The 21,643-nt window shown below is 44.3% G+C and overlaps 1 protein-coding gene across 1 annotated transcript; it reads left to right on the top strand.

The window, feature by feature from the left end:
* epc2 (enhancer of polycomb homolog 2 (Drosophila)) lies at positions 1-21,143 on the top strand. The gene is made up of 14 exons (XM_070914750.1): positions 1-226; positions 1,740-1,899; positions 2,674-2,819; positions 5,097-5,303; positions 6,772-6,920; positions 7,315-7,495; positions 7,999-8,193; positions 8,283-8,366; positions 10,266-10,393; positions 12,077-12,402; positions 12,522-12,655; positions 13,087-13,246; positions 17,974-18,208; positions 20,256-21,143. Exons 1-14 carry the CDS (start codon positions 74-76, stop codon positions 20,323-20,325), a joined length of 2,328 nt encoding a protein of 775 aa, XP_070770851.1. The 5' UTR covers positions 1-73; the 3' UTR covers positions 20,326-21,143.
* The last annotated feature ends 500 nt before the right edge of the window (positions 21,144-21,643 follow it).

The raw sequence follows: 21,643 nt of genomic DNA, 5'->3' as shown, positions 1-21,643 counted from the left end.
TCACGACGGTATTGGTGCGGGTTTGTGGCGGGATTCACGTTTCCCTCGGATTGTCGCTGATTTGGCGCAAACAATGAGTAAACTCTCGTTCCGGGCGCGAGCGCTAGACGCCGCCAAACCGCTCCCGGTTTATCGCAACAGAGACCTGCCGGATCTGACCGACTGCGTGTCCATTAACCGGGCCGTCCCGCAGATGCCGACAGGGATGGAGAAAGAAGAAGAGCTGGTACGGACATGTTTTAATTTAAAGTCTGTCTGTAGGCGATAGCGTTAGCTCGGTGCTACTGTGGGATTCACGACATACTTACGTACAGTTCTGTCCGTACGCTGTGCACGAGGAGCGGGCCAGATACATGAATGTGTGCAGCTTACGTACTCATTACGTACAGCTTGCGCTGTTAGAGTAGCGCCAATGATGTGTGGGCGCTTTCTGTGGCTGTGACGTTGAAGTTTTTACGTAGTTGGCATGGCAACGGACGACGCAGAGCGATCCGTATCCTTGGTACCCGGGCTAGCTGCTAGGTAATCACTGCTACATTAGCTTCAGCGTGTCAGTCTGCTACAGTGACGCCATGAGTGCAGTTTACAGGGATAAGAGCCTGCAGACAGTTTCAGAGGGCAGAACGCTGCTGGTCATCAGACAGAGGAGCCACTTCATCCAGGTGACAGCGAAGCACCCGTGTGTGCAGCTCGTGTCTGTTTTAGTCCTTTGACCCCCAGTGATGCACATTGAAAAGTGACAATCAGAGTTCTGTTACTTGTGATCATTCAGATGGTTTCACTGCGTCTTCAACTAAAGAACCTGAACCAATGAAGACTATTTTGGGTGACAAAGATAATCAAAACGGTTGCAAATGAATTTTCTGTTGATCGATTAATTATTTCAGTTCTGATACCAAAGAAAGGGACGATTTGACCGACAAGTTCTTGTTCAGGTCTTTATTTACAAACACATCCACATATAACAAAGAGATCACATGATTCAGAACAACACCCACCATCCTAAAACTACTCGCACTCTAAAACACATGTTGTCCAAAAAAGGGACAGGACATATGTAATACACATGATGTGGATCATTTTATTGTGACTTGTCGTATTCAGTGTGAAACAGCTCAGTGAGCCGGATGAACGTCCATCAGTCAGCTCCACTTCAAGTCCTCTCAGGAGTCACGGACCAGATAAAGACATTGATGTCTCTGTCATTGACACTCAGTCACATATCTGCGTCTCTGTCAGTCACAAATCTGATTACACTCTGTCTTTGTTTTCTGGGCTACATGTAAATCAGGGTCGGGCCTCCTCCGGTCCAGAAGAATGTGCTGATGCAGCTGAAGCTGCTAACTGACAAAAACACAAGAAGAAGAACTTCTGACCTTTAGCAGTTTACAACAATAACAGTTTAACTAGTATTAGCTAACAGCTAGAGACGGAGAACAGACGGCTCAGAGACAGACAGACAGACATAGTTACACTGTGGGAGGAGCAAAGATTACAGATGTGTCTTTTTGACATCTGGACAGAATGAGTCTCGAACCTCCAGAGCTGCTTTCAGTCTTCAAGGCCTCTTCGGTGCATTTAAACTGATCAGAGATCTGATCTGAAACATCAGAGTAAACAGGGTCCGCAGATGGATGAGTTCAGAAATGGTCCAGGTTCTCGGTCTGAACAGGACCACAGAGTGTCCAGGTCATGTCTTGCAGCACAGTTACCTGTGTGTCTCTCTGGTGGTCTTTCAGGAGCACCACCTGCAGAGGGCCATCTCAGCCCAGCAGGTGTTCAGGGAGAAGAAGGAGAACATGGTGATCCCCGTACCTGAAGCAGAGAGTAACACCACCTACTATGACCGTCTGTACAAAGGAGAGGTCAGAGTTCCCAAACAGCTGATCCACTTACAGCGTGAGTACTCCTTCATACTGATCTACCTCTGTAATACATCAGGGAGCACTGGAGGCACTGTACCTGGATCAGGATTATACACAGTGTTTCCTACAGGTTGAGAATTTTCTTGTGGTGGTGGGTGGCGCGGCGTGTGACGGACGGGTTCAGTAATATACTGGTCAAACGAAGGTTTATGAATAACTCAGACAGGCCTAATATTAGCTAGCTGATGTGTTAGCTAGCTAGCTAACTTATCATACATCACTTTGCTCTGGCCGTTCACTTTAGTGTGGAGGCTAACATTACTAGCTAGCCAGTCCAACTACCCTCATCAGTTAAAATAAGATGTGTAACGTTAATATTAACACATTAAATACGACAAGGCGTCCAACACTAGAGGTGTAATGGTACACAAGAGTCACAGTTCGGTATGAACCTCGGTTTTGGGGTCATGGTTGCCATGTCGGTCTCATATCTGCAGAGATAAACACTCCTGTAGCATCAGTTATTACTTTGGTCTGAATCTACAGTGAGAGGCTGCCTGGGCGCTGTGGGGAGGAGGACTCTCCTTCCAGTCTGGTTTTGTTTCTAATCAACACGTTCAGGTGCCGTCGTAAATGTCATGTTTGAAGTGTTTCCACAGCCAGACCCGACTTCAGCTGGACGATGTCGGCACACTGTCTGACACCCCCTCTATTGCTCAGTTTATCTATGTGGCAATGTGGATCAGAATCGGCAGAGTGTTCAGATTCGTCAGTTATCAGTATGTATGTTCTGTTTGTGGTCCTGCAGCTCTGGGTCTGGACCTGGAGCAGCCAGACTACGACATGGACTCGGAGGACGAGACACTGCTCAACAGACTGAACCGAAAGATGGAGATCAAACCTCTGCAGTTTGAGACCATGGTGGACCGACTGGAGAAGGCCAGCACACACCAGGTACAAAGTGGATCCTGAAGGCTGTCTGTACACACGCCAAGGCCCTGTTCCAGAGATCTGGTTTAGTGACACGGAGTTAGTTAACCCTGAGATGAGGGACACTCTGGGTCTTCAGGTCCAGAAACAGAGCTGACTCTGGGTCAATTACTATGGTAACAAACGCTGTGAACTAACCTGCTCACTGAGCGTCTCTCTGTCTCCGACACAGCTTCATGTCCTCATTCATCTGCACAAGTGTACGTCTTTACAAACATCAGTGACATTGATCAATGAATAATCATGTGTCATGTTTTGAGTGGTTAGTCAGAGATGATGTGAGGATGATTGTGGATTGTGGAGAGTCAGAGTTGGTTAAACCTGCTCTCTGGAATAGGCCCCACACAGACCAGGTCACACTGTCTGAGCTCAGCAGGTAACCCTGGAGACAAGGGATTATTTTCATTGTCGAAGAGTTCCCTCTCTGATTAATGGACAATTAATCACATAAATTGTGCCCCCCCCCCCCCCCCCCCCCCCCCCACACACACACACACACACACACACACACACACACACTGCTTCACTATGAGAGATGGTCTAATGAAGTTATTGATTTCTTTATTTCTAACAGGTGGACGTGTTCTAAAATATATTCTAATTTAGGTATGTGCCAATCTGATACTCGGTATCGGTCCAGTACTGGCCAAAATCACTGATCGGATATCGGAGAAAAAGAAAACTATAATGAGATACAATCCTTCAGCCTAAACTATCATGTAAATGCTTCACTAAAGTTTGAACATTTACATACAGTTCAACCCTGCAGGTTACATGTGAAGGAAACTTTAGAGCTTGCACTGTTTCAACACTTAAATATATATTTTTTTCAATGCAGCTCACTTGATATCAGGTGAAGTGGCCTTAAGATGCTATGTATACCATACGGTCCATAACTGAGTCTTGTTGTGTATTTCTTCCTTTAGGGGAGTAGCGTTAGTTTTTAGATTTATTAGTTAGTTGCAGTATCGGTTATAAATGTACTCAGGTGTTCAAAAGATACACCGTCTGTTTCTAACTTGAACTGACGTCTGTTGGATATTTGAGATTCCTCTGCAGTGAGGTACACCTCAGAACCAGGTTTTATACTAGACCCTTACTCTCCTCTAGAGCTGTCACCTTTTATTCAAAATTAAATCTTTTGTTTGAATGTGGGAAAATATGAGATGTTTGAACTGTAATGACCTGAATTCAAACCCAACAGTTTATTAACCGGCCAAGCGACGTCACCTGTAGGACCTCGTCTGACGGCCCACTCTCCACACTCAGAACAGCTGTATGAAAATATCCAGAGTTTCCTGAAGGGGGACACCATCTGTCTGACGTCACTGACCACATGTTCATGAGCTCACTGTATCTCTGACTCCCTCTCTCTCTCTCAGACTCTCTCTCTCTCAGACTCAGACTCTCCCTCTCTCAGACTCTGACTCTCTCTCTCCGACTCTCTCTCTCCGACTCTCTCTCTCCGACTCTCTCTCTCTCAGACTCTCTCTCTCTCTCTCAGACTCTCGGACTCTTTCTCTCGGACTCTCTTTCAGACTCGCTCTCTCTCCGACTCACTCTCTCTCCGACTCGCTCTCTCTCTCTCTCTCTGTCTCTCTCTCTCTCTCTGACTCTCTGACTCTTTCTCTCTCTCGGACTCTCTCTCTCTCGGACTCTCTCTCTCTCTCGGACTCTGACTCTCTCTCTCCGACTCTCTCTCTCTCTCAGACTCTCGGACTTTTTCTCTCGGACTCTCTTTCAGACTCGCTCTCTCTCCGACTCACTCTCTCTCCGACTCGCTCTCTCTCTCTCTCTCTCCGACTCTCTCTCTCTCTCTCTCTCTCTGACTCTCTGACTCTTTCTCTCTCTCGGACTCTCTCTCTCTCTCGGACTCTCTCTCTCTCCGACTCTGACTCTCTCTCTCCGACTCTCTCTCTCTCTCTCTCAGACTCTCGGACTCTTTCTCTCAGACTCGCTCTCTCTCGGACTCTCTCGGACTCGCTCTCTCCGACTCACTCTCTCTCCCCAACTCTATCTCCAGACTCTCTCTCTCTCGGACTCTCTCTCTCGGACTCTCTCTCTCTTGGACTCTCTCTCTCAGACTCTACCTCTCAGACTCTCATCACATTTGAATTCATTCAACGAACAACATGTTCTAACTGTTTAAGTTCATTTGAACTTGACTTTTTGAAAGTAACAGCCTTAGCTTCCTCCTGTCTTGTTTTCAGCGGGTCTCTGTGGTTCTGGTTTTGTCCTCAGCTGGTCTCTCTGTCAGAGGCGAAGCTGCTGTTGAACGAGGATGACTACCTGCTGAAGTCGGTGTATGATTACTGGGTGAGGAAGAGGAAGAACTGTCATGGTCCGTCGCTGATTCCTCACATCAAACAGGAGAAAAGAGATGGGTCCACCAACAACGACGCGTACGTGGCCTTCAGGCGGAGAACCGAGAAGATGCAGACCAGAAAGGTCAGTCCACAATGTGTTTTTTATTTAAACTTGCTGATTATCTTATTGCTATTCCTAAATGTTTTGTTCTATAAAACTTACTTACTTTCAGAAGAAGATGTTGATGTCATGGCAGGATTTTAGAGTGACTGAAGTCTCTAAATATCTTTTTATTTATTCAATTTGATTTGAATGGAGCAGTTTTTTTTCCTTAGTAAAGTAGAGACTGAAACTGTTTCAAAGCTTCTCCACGTTGAATGTTTTGTGTGTTTTTGTTGGTCTAGACCAGTGGATCTCAGAGGCCCCTAGCATAAAGGGGAATAATTTATTCCATCCAAAAGTAACACAATGACAATGAATGTGTGACTATTTTGATCATGGGTTTCATACACTTTCTGTAATAAAACATCTAAAAACAAAGATGGTGGACGATCTTTAGACTAGCCGTGGTAGTCGTGTTACACGGTGTTACCAGTATGTTAACGGTATATGGGCTGCGATATGGCTTATAATTAATATCTCTATTTTTAGGTTATGCCGCAATATACAATATTATTGATGTCACGATTTTGATTGTAAATCGACAATCGATCGAAAGAGCTTTTGATTTTTACGGGTGAAATCGAGTGAGGCTGCCAAAAGGGGCGGAACGCAACTGGTGGGAAAATGTCCTCTCTGTGGCATCCCTTGTCTAAACGTTCAGAATTAAACATAAATCTCTGGAATCAGCCTGAAAATAAGACAGTAAGGTTGAAGTCCCTAAAACTCGACTTCGGTGTTGTTCATCTCATGGCAGCTGTAAGAATATCTGGTCTTCCTTTACTGACTTGATCAATGAATGAGGTTGATGTGGGGTCATCAGTGGCTTTACGTGTGAGTGGGTTAAGAGAAAAAACACTCATTAATTTTCTCTATTTTATATTGTTTTTGGTGACAGACGCCTGTTTTCAGACTTTACGATCATTAATAGGATCTAGTGGTGAATGACCTTCACCAACACATCAGCTGTAACACACAGATTCATTCAATCTGTCAGGACATTCTTACTTTACTGTTTTCTTTCCATACTGAACACAAGCTCTCTGATCATTAAAGTAAATAATGAAAACACAGTTTACTGTATCACATGTATCATGACACCTCCCAGCCTCCGTACATTTTCAGATCAATTACATATCATGAGATATGTAGAGATAAAATACAATATAATGCTGTTATTTAAACATGTGTAGACTCTTCATTCTCTGTTTGAGCCATATGGAATAATAGAAATGAAAGTGTGAATGTCACCAACAGAACACTTTAAGAATCTGTTAAGACGTTGATGTGGTTTTATGTCAAATAACAAAGGTTAGCTGAAGTGCAGCGACTCATATTAAATGGAGACATGTTGTGACTTCAGTTCAGTTGACACATTTTATTCAGTAAGTAATAAAGACGACATGGAATGAAAGAGTCTCTGAATAACTGATGTAATTATGTTTTTCAGAACCGTAAGAACGACGAGGCATCGTATGAGAAGATGTTGAGACTGAGGAGAGAGTTCAGCCGTACCGTCACCATCCTGGAGATGATCAAGAGGAGAGAAAAGTCCAAGAGAGAGCTGCTGCACCTCACCCTGGAGGTGGTGGAGAGGAGGTGAGGGGGGGGTGAACTGAGGGGCTGCATGAAGGCCAGTATAAGATGAATTAACTGAGAATCATGCAGAGCTGCTCTCGTGGAGTCCCAGAATAAGAACATACAGCTGAAATGAGCATTATGTGGGACCTTTTCAAAAGAAGAAACTGGTTTTACAGTCTGTAGCTCCTTCCACACATGCAGTGTGTCCCTGAAGTGATGGGTCGTGTGATTGGCTGGGATTAATAATGTACCCAGCAGCTCAATGTTTTTCTCTGCTTAAGCATCCTCCACTGTTTTCACCCCTCACTTATTTGCATGAATGTTAGTCTTGTGACCAGCAGGAGGCGCTACAGTGGAACAGTTTCCACTGAAGGTTTGATGAGTGGTGTGTTGACGATTTCTCTGTATTCAGGTATCAGATGGGAGATTTCAGTGGAGATGCCCTCAGAGAGGTATCACTCCCTCTGGTGGAGAAACCAGCATACAGCACTGCAGTCCCTCTTAACAACGGCCACAGACACAAGACTGACATCAGGTTCAAGGTAGGGAACCTTAAAGTTCACTTATCGAGAGGACTGGAATGCTTGAATTATGCTAGCTAGCTAGTGTGATAGCTAATAGTTACAATCTTTAAAACTAGAGAGCGTCTTGTAACGGGATCACACGAGCTGTCAACATGTTGATGTTCTGACCAATGAAGACTCAGGACTCATGGTCGAACCACACCAAATCATTAGTTTGTATAAATGATTTGCTGCTGCTGAGCACTCAGTCAAGTTTCATCAAAATGGAGCTCAGATTTGAAAGTTGAATTAAATATAATGTTGCTGCTTGTTTCTGTGTGAACACTGGTTGATGGAGAGAAACAGCTGGTGGGGCTAATAAACGGAGCTAATTCTCCAGTTGCTGCCATTAAAAGGTTGCAGGAGAAGAAAACATCATTAAAAGAGCTCCAGTCGAAGCTCAAACGATGGAGAACCACGGGGAGAACATGATGGAAATATGACATTTGTGTTGTGAGGAAGGTTACAGCCTCCTCATCGCTCCACACAGATCTGATATTTTCAGCTCTTCACTGTTTGTGTTTCAGATGCAGAAGAAGGCCTCCGTCAGAGACGAGCTTGATTTCGACCTGATCAGACCAAAGAAGAAGAACATCAGACGGGACAGATTGTATCCCCCACAGAGACGTCCTGGTCGACCCCCCGGTCCCTTCACCGTCAACAAGGCCGACATCAAACAGTACGACTTCCACAGCTCCGGAGAAGATGACAGTCCGTCTCCACCGCTGGTCAGTGTCACATCTGTCTGATCATCATGTGATTACAAACTGATCTGATGTCTCTGATACTGAATCTGAGTGTGTTCATGTCCCTTCAGTCACCTCCGTCTTCACCTGATGAAGAAAATAATCCTGATGGAGTTTTCGTCTTCAGGAGGAAAGCTGGATGTCAATATCTCTCTGTGAGTACTAAGATGGTTAAAATACAACATGTACATGTAGTACCAGAGTACTGACAGTGGGACCAAGTATTTCTCCACTACATATCTGACACCTGCAGTTTACATACAGCATGTGGTTTATAAATGTGATGCACTGCTAGAGATGAAACTAAATTAACACAACATTTATTATTATTAATTATAATAATAATTAGTCATCATCATCATCGCAGCACAGAGACAGGAAGGATCCAGACTATATAACTGAATCTAGAACATCTTAATACAGTTTGTTATCCTGTGAAGTTCCAGGTATTAATTCATATATTTGTCTGTTTACAGTATTTCCGTACATGTTGCTTTATATTTAAGTGTTCATGAGAGTGTACATGTAATGTAATCCTGTGTTAGGAGGAAGAGGGAGCTCTTATTGTGAAGAAAACCAGGATCAGTTTGTTTCATAAAGAAACTCAGAGCTGATCAGAGATCAGACTGAGTTTAATTCATGACTCTGACTGTCAGACCTGAGAGCTGAAACTGATCAGAGTTTACGGAAAGTAAAACATTACAGCAACAACTGACTGAACCACAGAAACGCATACATCTGAGCTCAGATCAGCTGATCTGTTGGCTGTCATTATATTTCGTGGGTGCAAATCCTTCTTCATATAAAAAGAGCTGAAACTGAATGTATAAGATGCAGCGTAGATGGAACAGCTTTGACAGCAGCCAGGTTAGTTTAGAGTTGTAGAAAGTTCAGTTTGATTCTGTTTGTAGCTGCGACATCAGCCTTGTTTAAATTCCTCTTATTTATGACTGATTTTTATTTAGTGACTTTTAAAATGAAGAGAAATGTGTATCTCACTGAGACTTCAGTCAAGGATGATTATTGGCTTCATTTTAATTTAAACACACATTCAGTATGTAGACTGAATACTGAACAGATACTTAAAACTGAAACAGATCTGGATTCAGATTTTGAATACACAGTAAAAAAGTATTCAGACCCCTTCATGTTTTGCACACACATAACCCATGATGACAAAGTGAAAACATGTTTTTAGAAATGTTAAAAATCAAAAACAAATCTCATTTATATAAGTATTATAAGGGCAAAAAATGCAATTGTGTCCAATTAAAATGAGTGTGCAAAACGTGAAAGAGACTCCACCACAGACTGTATATAAAGATGGCCGACACATCTCCACCACAGACTGTATATATAAAGATGGCCGATGTGTCTCCACTTCCTCCACGGTACAAAAATGAAGCCAAACTCTCGCGGATACCGCCGCTGCCATCTTGCGCTGGTGATGTCATTTGGAGCCAGAGTCTGCTCAGTAGTGATTGCTTTTATTTCAAAATAAGAGCGCATAATTATTCTGGATGAGAATAAACAGGATTGTTTTAGCCTGGTAACAGCTTGTTAAATTTGTTAAACCACGTTGGAAGAACAGGGCTTGGGTGAGTCAGCCTGAAAGTAAGCCTGATTGACTGAAATGAGCGCCGTTTAAATGGTAATCTGACAGGATGAAAATTGTCTTCTTTTCAAGTAACAAACCCGAACAACTGATTTTCCTTTTTATTTTGAAAAATAAAGGTACAGTAAATGAATAATGATGTTTTCAAAGAGAGAATGTTTGTAACTTCTTTATCAACCTCTTTCTAAAGTGTCTGTGTTTATGAGTTCATGTCTTCATAAATTGTACTTTTCCATTGAGTCCAGGCTGTGAGCGTGCTGCTGTTTTTCTATGTTTTTAAATTTGGCCTGTAAAATTCAAAACAGATATTTGTCACCTTCAGTAATCAGTCTACTCTGCTTTTAAATACTGTTGATACTGTTAAAGAAGTTATTACACATGGACACTTCAGGGGTTAATAAATATTGATAATGTTCTCCATGTGTGTTTGTTTCTGCAGCCTTGTACGGAGCAGATGGGTGGAGTTGAACGTCCAAAGCTCCTTCCTCAATGTCTCCGTCACTCTCTCACTGAACTGCCTCCGCATTGGATGGGACTGAGCCGCCGCAGGATAGGACGAGGGGGCAGGTAAACTCTAATCTACTGATACTAACCACCATCATCAACAGTCTGTACCTGCCTCCACGTCAGCCGACCTGTCGACTTGCGTTCTTGTCTGTTATTGTGTCTTTCGGCTACTATTGTCAACGTTAAGTTAAGATGATCCACACAAGGCAATCTGGGTCATATTTGTGATTTTGGATTATTAGTCACAGTTTTGAGCTACGTCCTCTGCAACACAGTACTCACGGACAGCCGGGAAGAGCTGTTCCTGCTCCGGTCTTCTTCCCTTTGCAACACCAAACCAGCTGCTGGTAGATGAGGAGGGGTGCACAGCAGGCTGAGAAGACCATCTTTCTGCCCTCCTCTTCCCTCCATCATCCTGTCAAATGGAAGGTCTCCAGAATAAAGTGGACATACTGCATTCTAAATGCATGGTGGAAAGGGACTTCAGGGACATCATCGCTGTGGGATATTTTTGACGGAGATCTAAACGAGAACAAACTACAGTACTCCTGTATCACAACCACAATTCCCATAAACTCTAAACCTCAATACCCCCCACATCAAATAGAGTTTAAAGGAAATCAAAAAACCTTTTAAACGCAAGGTCTGGGCTTCCCCCAAATCCATCAGCAGCACTATTAAAAAGGACATTGTAAAAGCTGAACTCGGATGCAAAGGTACACTTGAACAGGAATTTAGCAACATGAACACTGGACCAGCACCCCCACTGGGTATAATCCAGTTCAGCTACCGCAAACCAAGCTAGGCCCCAGTACCTGACGGCATCCCAGTAAGATCAAATCAGGAGTTGCAGCTAAAAACACCAGTCCTCCCATTCATATGAATGTGGGTAGTGAGTTTAGTCTGCAGCCCCCCCCCCCCCCCCCCAGAAAACATCCACCATCATACCGGTACCAAAGAAATTGATCACTATCGGCCATTTGAACTTACCTCAGTAATCATGAAGTGTCTGGAAAAGCTGGTGCTGAGCACAATCATGTCAGAGGCCAGTCTACAGCTGGACCATCACCAGTTCGCCTACAAGGCCAAAAGGGGACCTGAGGATGCAGTAGCATGTCTCCTCCATCCCCTGCTACAACACCTGGAATCACCAGGCGATTCCATCAGAATCCTCTTTCTCATTCAACACGATAATGAAGAAGCTCCAGAACCTCAACGTCACCCCACTCCTCCTCCTGGAATGTAAGGGTATGCAACATCCCCAACAATCACCACCAACACTGGAACCCCACAAGGCTGTGTCCTCAGCCCATCTCCATCGCCACATACTTCAAGTAGTCTTACCACACTGCTGTACTAGTACTTCTTAATGACTGCTATGGCAACAAAGGAACTGGTTATCTGCACCCCCAACACAGCAGTATTTTCTCTGACCTGCAGAGGTGAAGTGCACCCTCTTGTGGTATAAAAGTTAACATATGAGAGCTCTGAAGGAATGGGACAAAAATGCACATTGCTGGTTAATATATTTTTATTAACAATTATCAATTGTTATATAAAGCAATTAATCGATTAATGGTTAATCATTAAAATCCCTAAAACAGTTCTTATTGAACATACAAACATGTGACTACGTGACAGTTCATTATAGATGAGAATAATGGATTAAGTTAATAACTGAATAATGAATTAATGTTTACACTTATTCAAGCTGATGCCTTTTCTCCATCTCTCTCGGATCAGGATCCTCCTGGACCGAGCCTCCTCAGGTCTGGATCCAGTACTGAAGCAGCTGGACTCGTTAACACATCCAGTGTGTAGGACCAGGACCAGGACCAGCACCTGCCTACTCAATGACCCAGTAGCACTGCAGCAGAAACCCCCCCTGACCTCAGGAACCACCATCCCCTCCCTAACTGCAGTCCTGAACAACATTCAGACCCTGAGGAGGTTCTGCTTCAGACCCAGACTGGTTCAGGACCAGAGGGAGGGGGGCAGAAGGACCACAGGGTCCTCTGTGGAGGAGAACAGACTCGCCTGTTTTCTGTCACCTGACAACTGCGGATCAGGTGAGTTAGCAGGCGGGTCCTGTGAATACCTGATGAATGTTATTAGTTTCATTATTAATTAGAGGAAGCTCCTGTTAAATAACGTGTGTGTGTTAACATGTCTTTTCGCTGTGTGCCAGCAGGGGGCATCACAGAGGAGCAGTACCACAGTCATCAGCAGCAGCTGGTCCGGATGCAGAAACTGCAGCTGGAACAGCTGCAACAACAGAACAACACAGCTTCATACAGACACACAGCTCTGCACCGAACACAGGTTATATGTATATATATGTATATACATATATATAAACAACACAGCTTTATGTACAGGCACACAACACATATAATGCATGACATAAAATAATACCCATAATACAGAAACATAGAACATGCCTACACATAAGCACATAAGCACGTATCACCACTGCTTCACAATTTCCTCACCACTAGAGGTTTGCCAGAACTCTGTCTTTGACGGTCTTGGTCTAATAGTTTTCATGGTCATCGTGTGAATGTTCTAACTAAATTATTGTTGATATTTAGAGATAATAAATTCAGTTATTTAAGAGATTTGTTCTAATGCAGCAGGCAAATCACAGCAGTGTGCTTGTAAATCTGTCTGATTTATGGTAGGTTTTGATTGGTTGTTTGTGTCTGTGCTGTCTCAACCTAACCTGTCCTGTCCTGGTCTCTTCTGGTCTGTAGTACACCAGGTCCGGTGAGTCTAGTTCGAAGACTCTGGACTCAGCCAGCGCTCAGTTTGCAGCCTCTGCTGTGATCAGCGCTCCTCCTCCACCCCATGGTCACATCAACAGTGAAAACAAACCCTACAAGGCCAGCGTCAACGGAGTCCTCCATCCTACAGGTGAGCTACCTCACTTGTCTGAGCCTCACAGGGTTAACTGATGCTGCTGAACTTCATTAACCCAATGAGAAGTATCAGTGTCACAGCAGCCAAGTCAACATGAGGACAAAAGGTGAAGAGGCACAATGAAGCAATAAAAATAACTGGAAAATTCCTCAAGACATGTAAGTGTTCCTGATGCTGAGTGTACATCCCAGGTCAAGATTAAATGAAACATGGCTCCATGAAAGGAGCCAGCATGGATATTAGACTAAGTTAAGCAGTCTAATTAGCCAATCACAGTCAGCTTTGTTCATTTCGGCCCAGCAGCTGCTGAGTCACTGGTTGCTATGGTAATTGTGGCTCCCTGAACGAGTGCAGACAGACAACAACTTAGACACGTCAGACAGTTCATTTATAAGAGAAGAAACCTCTCAAATTCTTGCTTATAACTCAAAGCCAAAGTTCAGTCACCAAAATGTTAAAATCATGAGAGAGAAAAGAGTCTGCTTGAAGGCACATTGACCTACAGTCAATGGAGCTGTTTGTCACGGCCATCATGTGCAAGTCTGTTTGATTCCATAGTTACATGTCTGTGACCAGCTCACATGTTCCTGCGTTTTGAAGTTAAAATGATATAAATGAGATAGTTCGAAGAAGCTGAAGAGAGAAGATTTTACAGCTCCTCTCCATTCGATGATGCCACCTCTGGCTCCGTCCCATTGTTGTGGATGTCGACATTTTATCGCTAGAAGAGTCACAGCACAACATTCAGGCTGCACGTTTTGATGTCTTTTTTGCTAATGTGTTGGCAACAGTGAAAATCAGAATCAGAAACTGTTTATTGCCAAGTAACATACATTACAAGGAATTTGCTGTGGTCTGAAGGTGCTATTGTTTTGATAACAAATAAGTAGAATATAAAAGCTAAAATAAGAATAAAAATAAAAATAAGATAAGATAAATAACAAACAGTGCAGTGACCAGAATAAAGTAAAGTGTCCAGATAAAGTGTCCAGTAGGGGGGTGAGTGCGTTAATGTAACGCAGTGGGGACAGGGGTGATGTACGTTAATATAACGTATAGCTTGTGTTTGTGTTCTGGGGGGGGGGGGGGGGTCAGTAAGAGTTTGTCAGGTTGACTGCAGAGGGGAAGAAACTGTTTTTGTGGCGGGAGGTTTTGGTCCTGATGGACCGCAGCCTCCTGCCAGAGGGGAGGGGGTCGAACAGATGGTGTCCGGGGTGGGAGGGGTCGGCAGCGATCTTCCCTGCTCTCCTCAGGGTCCTGGAGGAGTACAGGTCCTGAAGAGATGGGAGGTTGCAGCCGATCACCCTCTCTGCAGAGCGGATAATACGCTGCAGTCTGCGTCTGTCCTTGGTGGAGGCAGCAGCGTACCAGATGGTGATGGAGGAGGTGAGGATGGACTCTATGATGGCGGTGTGGAAGTGAACCAGCATTTTTTGTGGCAGGTTAAACTTCCTCAGCTGCCTCAGGAAGTACATCCTCTGTTGGGCTTTCTTGATGAGGGAGCTGATGTTCAGCTCCCACCGGAGGTCCTGGCTGATGATGGAGCCCAGGAAACGGAAGGACTCCACAGTGTCCACTGGAGAGTCACACAGGGTGATGGGGGCGGGTGGGGCTGCGCTCTTCCTGAAGTCTACAACCATCTCCACTGTCTTTGAAGCGTTAAGCTCCAGGTTGTTGCTGTTGCACCAGGTCACCAGGTGGTCAATCTCCCACCCTCATCAGACTCATCCTCTCCAGAGATGAGTCCGATGAGGGTGGTGTCGTCCGCGAACTTCAGGAGCTTGACGGACTGGTGACTGGAGGTGCAGCTGTTGGTGTACAGGGAGAAGAGGAGAGGAGAAAGAACGCAGCCTTGAGGGGACCCAGTGCTGATCGTCCGCGAGTCTGAGACGCGTTTCCCCAGCTTCACGTGCTGCTTCCTGTCAGACAGGAAATCTGTGATCCACCTGCAGGTGGGATCAGGCACGTTCAGCTGGGAGAGCTTGTCCTGAAGAAGAGCCGGGACGATGGTGTTGAAGGCAGAGCTGAAGTCCACAAACAGGATCCTGGCATAGGATCCTGCGGAGTCCAGGTGCTGGAGGATGAAGTGTAGAGCCAGGTTGACGGCGTTGTCTACAGACCTGTTGGCTCTGTAGGCGAACTGAAGGGGGTCCAGCAGAGAGTCTGTGATGGATTTGAGGTGGGACCGGACCAGGCGTTCAAATGATTTCATGACCACAGAGGTCAGGGCGACGGGTCTGTAGTCATTTAATCCTGTGGGCCCTGGTTTTTTGGGGACGGGGATGATGGTGGAGGCCTTGAAGCAGGCTGGCACGTGGCATGTCTCCAGTGAGGTGTTGAAGATGTCCGTGAACACCGGAGACAGCTGATCGGCGCAGCGCTTCAGGCAGGATGGGGAGATGGAGTCTGGTCCAGCAGCTTTACGCGGGTTTTGTCTCTTGAAGAGTCTGTTCACATCTCTTTCAAGGACAGACAGAGGTGTCGATGCTGGAGGAGTGGGGGGCAGCTGTGGTGGTAGGAGGTGTGAGAGTTCAGCCCCAGGTGTGATGAGGGGGTTGGGGCTGTTGGGGTGGAGCTGGTGGGTGATGGTGTGGGGGATGGTGTCAGGACTGTCCCATTGTCTTTCAAAGCGACAGTAGAAGTCGTTGAGGCTGTTGGCGAGGCGTCGGTCGTTATCAGAGTTGGGGGCTCTTGGCTTGTAGTTGGTGATCTGCCTGAGCCCCCTCCACACAGAAGCAGAGTCGTTGGAGGAGAACTGGTCTTGTAGTCTCTCTGAGTACAGTCGTTTAGCTTCCCTCACCGCCTTGCTAAACTTGTACTTGGCTTCCTTAAACTCAGCTCTGTTGCCACTCTTAAACGCCTCTTCCTTTTCCAACCTCAGCTGTCACAGTCTTGCTGTGAACCAGGGTTTGTCGTTGTTGTAACTCACCCTGGTCCGAGTTAGTACGCAGCAGTCCTCACAGAAGCTGATATATGAAGTCACAGCCTCTGTGTACTCATCCAGACTGTTGGTAGCAGTCCTGAAAACATCCCAGTCAGTACAGTCCAAACACGCCTTCAGGTCCTCTGCAGCTTCACTGGTCCACTTCTTCGAAGTTCTCACAACAGGCTTAGAAAGTTTTAATTTCTGCCTGTATGCGGGAATCAGGTGGACCATGTCGTGGTCAGAGTGTCCCAGTGCAGCGCGGGTGACGGCGTGAAAAGCGTTACTGACTGTGGTGTAACAGTGATCCAGAGTGTTCCCCTCCCTGGTGGAGCATTTAATAAACTGTTTGTATTTTGGGAGTTCGTGTCTGAGATTACCTTTGTTAAAGTCACCGAGGACAATAACTAAGGAGTCCGGGTTGGTCCGCTCCGTTTCCAGTATCTGATCGGCGAGTGCGCGCTGTGCGTCCTGCACGTTGGCCTCCGGTGGGATGTCAACACTGACCAGAATGAATGAAGCGAACTCACGGGGGGAGTAGTAGGGTTTACAGTTTATGAAAAAAGTTTCCAGGGAAGGAGAGCAATGCCGTCGCATCACTGTCACGTCGTTACACCAGCTGCTGTTGATGTAGAAACAAATACCTCCACCCTTTGTTTTGCCGGAGAGGTGCGCGTCGCGGTCCGCTCGGAGAAGCTGGAATCCGTCCAGCTGCAGCGCCGCGTCGGGAGTTCTTTCCCCCAGCCATGTCTCCGTGAAGCACAAAACAGCAGATGAATAAAAGTCGTTGTTTCTCCTCATCAGCAGCTGGAGTTCGTCCATCTTATTCCCCAGTGAGCGCACGTTAGAGAGAAATATTCCGGGTAGCGGTGTGCGTTGTCCTCGCCGGCGAAGACGCACGAGCGCACCGGCACGTTTCCCTCTACGTCGACGTAGAGCTGCAAAGGTGAGAGCACCTTTGCCCAGAATGTCCCATAAAACAGTTAAAGGTGTAAGAAATTCGGGAAACAAATCCACTGGAGATGTTCCCCTGATGTTCATGAACTCTTCTCTGGTGAAAGAGCTCCGTGAACCAAAACAAAAAACACTGTTTACAAACAAAACAAGGCAAAACAATGCGCTCCAACAGACCGAGGCAGCCATCCGTGGCGCCAATCTATATGGAAGATGAAGAATAAGAAGTATAAGAACAAGCCCTTGAGCACATCAGGAACTAAACTAAAATCTGAAAACTAGGTTCATACTTTAGATTTATACAACTATAGTGTCTAGTCATATGTAGAGTAATACTACTATTTGCTCTATATTATGGTTATTGATATGTTAAGGTGCTTTATGAGTTGAGTGTTGACATACAGGTACATTTATTACATAGATCAGTAGTAATAAATGTGATGTGAGATGATCTGAGATTTGCAGATGTCTTAATCTTGCAAATGTATTCTTATCAAATCGACTTCATTCTCTTCATTTTTATATATTTGAAGTTTAATTTCCATTACCTATTGGAGCATTAATTCATCAGTACCTCAAATACTTGGTTCATATATTGGGCATGAGATCAACATATTAAAACATGTTACCAACAGCGATCACACATTTTCTCCAGATTATGCAGATCTAGTTATTCAAAGACTTTATTTCTAAAATATCTGTAATCCATGTATCTCGCATTATCAGGTGACCTTCAGATAATAATACTTATTTACTTTATTTATATAGCACATTTCATACAAAAACATGGATTTACAATGTGCTTGTGTTGCAACTTTGATGGTGTTAAACTCCTCCTCCCCAGGTCCCTCCAGGCCTCCGTACTCTTCCTCCTCATCTCTCAGCAGGTCGGGTCTTTCAGCTCGAGGGTCACTCTCCTCCTCCTCCCCTCAGTCCCTCCCCAACCAGAGGAGCCAGGTGGGAGCCGTCTCCCCAGCCCACCCTCACACTGCTCGACCCTCCGCCCTCCCAACGTCTGCCTTAAAGCTCGCCACCGTCGCCGCCAGCCTTGATCGAGTGCCCAAAGTCTCCACAGCCAGGTAAACACCACCTGCAGTACACCCACAGTCCACCTGCCCAGGTAAACACCACCTACAGTTCACCTACAGTGCACCTGCCCAGGTAAACAACACCTACAGTCCACCTGCCCAGGTAAACACCACCTCTACAGTATAGCTGGTTACTTGGTTACAGTCATAGACCGTCCTACAGTCCTCGTATTTAAAATAAAACGCCGAGGGCTAAATCAACTACGAGGGCTTGGCGCTCTGAATGATCTCTGCTGTCGTCCAGTCGCTTAGCCGGCCATTGTCCTGTTCATACTCACATGGAGAAACTAGATTAGAAACCACCTCTGACACACCCACCAAATGAGAGAACACGTGCCTCAAAGCCCACTGCACACTGCTTCACAACATTTAACACAGTTTCAAACCGTTTCACAACGTCAAACAACGGTTCACAATGTTTCACAACATTAAAGAACTTTTCATACATACCGTTTCACGTTTCACAACATTTCATACCATTTCACGTTTCATACCGTTTCACAACATTTCATACAGTTTCAGGTTTCACAACGTTTCATACAGTTTCACAACATTTCATACAATTTCACGTTTCATACAGTTTCACAACATTTCATACCGTTTCATGTTTCACAACATTTCATACAGTTTCACAACATTTCATACCGTTTCATACCATTTCAGGTTTCACAACGTTTCATACCGTTTCAGGTTTCACAACATTTCGTACCGTTTTACAACATTTCATACAGTTTCACAACATTTCATACCGTTTCAGGTTTCACAACGTTTCATACAGTTTCACAACATTTCATACCGTTTCAGGTTTCCCAACGTTTCATACCGTTTCAGGTTTCACAACATTTCACAACATTTCGTACCGTTTCAGATTTCACAACATTTCATACCATTTCAGGTTTCACAACGTTTCATACAATTTCACAACATTTCATACCGTTTCAGGTTTCACGTTTCACGTTTCATACAGTTCCACAACATTTCATACAGTTCCACAACATTTAATACCGTTTCACAATGTTTCATACAGTTCCACAATGTTTCATACAGTTCCATAACATTTCACAACGTTTCATACGGTTTCATACGGTTTCACAACATTTCATACAGTCTCAGGTTTCACAACGTTTCATACCGTTTCACAACATTTCATACAGTTTCAGGTTTCACAACGTTTCATTCAATTTAATTAAATTTTTATTTATATAGCGCCAAATCACAACGAAAGTCATCTCATGACACTTTACAAATAGAGCAGGTCTAGACTGACTCTATAATGTTATTACAGAGACCCAACAGTTCCCACCATGAGCAAGCACTTTGGCGACAGTGGCAAGGAAAAACTTCCTTTAAGAGGCAGAAACCTCGAGCAGAACCAGACTCTAGGTGGGCGGTCATCTGCTTTGACCGGTTGGGTTTGAGAGAGAGAGGGAGGGAGAAAGAAAGAAATACAGTTTCACAACATTTCATACCGTTTCATGTTTCACAACATTTCATACAGTTTCACAGCATTTCCTACCGTTTCATGTTTTACAACATTTCGTACCGTTTTACAACATTTCATACAGTTTCACAACGTTTCATACCGTTTCAGGTTTCACAACATTTCATAACGTTTCACTACATTTCATACATACCTTTTCAGGTTTCACAACATTTCATACCATTTCACAACATTTCATAACATGTCACGTTTCATAACATTTCATACCGTTTCTCCAACGTTTCATGTCAAACAGCGTCAAACGTTTCACACCGTTTCCCAACATTTCGAAATGTCGCATACGTCTAGTTCCAAAAATTCAGAGGTGCATGACAACGCGACGCAATGACATCATTATGGGCGTGCCAGAGACATTACAGCGACCATAAATCCAGTTTAAGGGTCAGGATTAGTTGAACTAGGTTTAACTTGAAACACTCCTGCAAAGTTTATCCAAAACGTCATCTTTGATCTGAAATATTAAATGGATGGTGGTGTTTCGAGCTGTTGGGGGAAGTGATGTCATCACTAATGGTTCATTCTTGGTGTTTCTGACAGAGACTCCCATGAGCCAGAGAGACTTCTGAACGGGCTGTCAGAGACCACGCTGCCCATGGAGGTCACATAACATCATATCCCATCATGCCCTGCTCCTCCTCCCATCATACCCTGCTCCTCCTCCTCAGTGTCTGACCGGTGAATGTGACACGCCGTGACCTCCAGAAGAAGTAGAAAATGGCGTCGGAATCAGAACATTGTGGATATTATTATTATTGTTATTATTAATATTGTTGTACAGTTTGTAAATGTTTTTGATGTAAAATAGTTTTTGTTTGTTTCATCAGTTTAGTTTCTGAAGCAGATTATCATCATGAATTAGCTCTGATTGGTCTGAGTCTGTGTCCTCACTCTGATTGGTCCATGGTGAGTCTGTATCCTCGCTCTGATTGGTTATTTATCTCTGTGTTTACATTTTGTATTCCTTTTAAAAATCAGAACATGAGTATTTTTTTTAGAAACATTTCATTTCAGATTTAAAGATGTTTTTGTGACGTCTGTTTGTTTGAATCAGGATTTTGGTGATCTTTTTTAAATGTTAACAAATATCTTCATGGCCTTCTGATCATTTAAAGCCACAATCAAATAAAAATATGCATCCAGTAAAAAGAGATGAGGATCTGCAGCTGCAACACAGTTTTTTTATATTTTTAAACTTGTCGGTGAAATCAGACAGACGCTGATAAGACATGTGTGAACTGAAGCTCTGACGTGTGTGTGTGTGTGTGTGTGTGTGTGTGTGTGTGTGTGTGTGTGTGTGTGTGTGTGTGTGTGTGTGTGTGTGTGTGTGTGTGTGTGCGCGCGTGCGCGCGCGCGTGCGCGCGCGCGCGCGCGTGCGAGAGAGCTGGTTTACACACTTTCAGATCAATAAAAATGCATCAACACAGACTGAAGGCTGCTACTTTCTGAGTGTCGCCTCCTTTTTGTTAATTTCAGAAAATAAAAACAGGAAATTAGAAACAAAATGATTCAACAGATATTAACCCTTTACTAAACAACCTGCTGGAAAGTACATTTACTCAAGCACTGTGTTTAAGTATGCTTATGAGGTACGTTATACTTCTACTGCACTACATTTACCCGATACTTTGTTGCTTTGCAATTTGAGATTATTACAGATTAAACTCCACAGCAGAATAATAAATCATTAAACTGAACTGCAACACAATGTATCAATAATTATAATCCATAATATATAATAAATGTTGGTGTTAGTACTAATGCTCTATCATCCAGAGATGGTTTCAGTTGAAAGCATAAAATCAAGATTATAAGAAGTGTTAAGATCATTAAAAATGACTCATTGGTAAGAGATTAAACATTCAGCAGAGCGGCCTCTGCACAGCTGGGTGTGGGGGTTGTGCTAACTGGACATGCTGTACTTTTAT

This window comes from Enoplosus armatus, chromosome 11, assembly GCF_043641665.1.
Source record: "Enoplosus armatus isolate fEnoArm2 chromosome 11, fEnoArm2.hap1, whole genome shotgun sequence".
In the NCBI taxonomy this organism is placed as follows: domain Eukaryota; kingdom Metazoa; phylum Chordata; class Actinopteri; order Centrarchiformes; family Enoplosidae; genus Enoplosus; species Enoplosus armatus.
The sequence above is the reverse complement of the archived record's forward strand: the minus strand, read 5'-3'. Positions and strand labels throughout refer to the sequence as shown.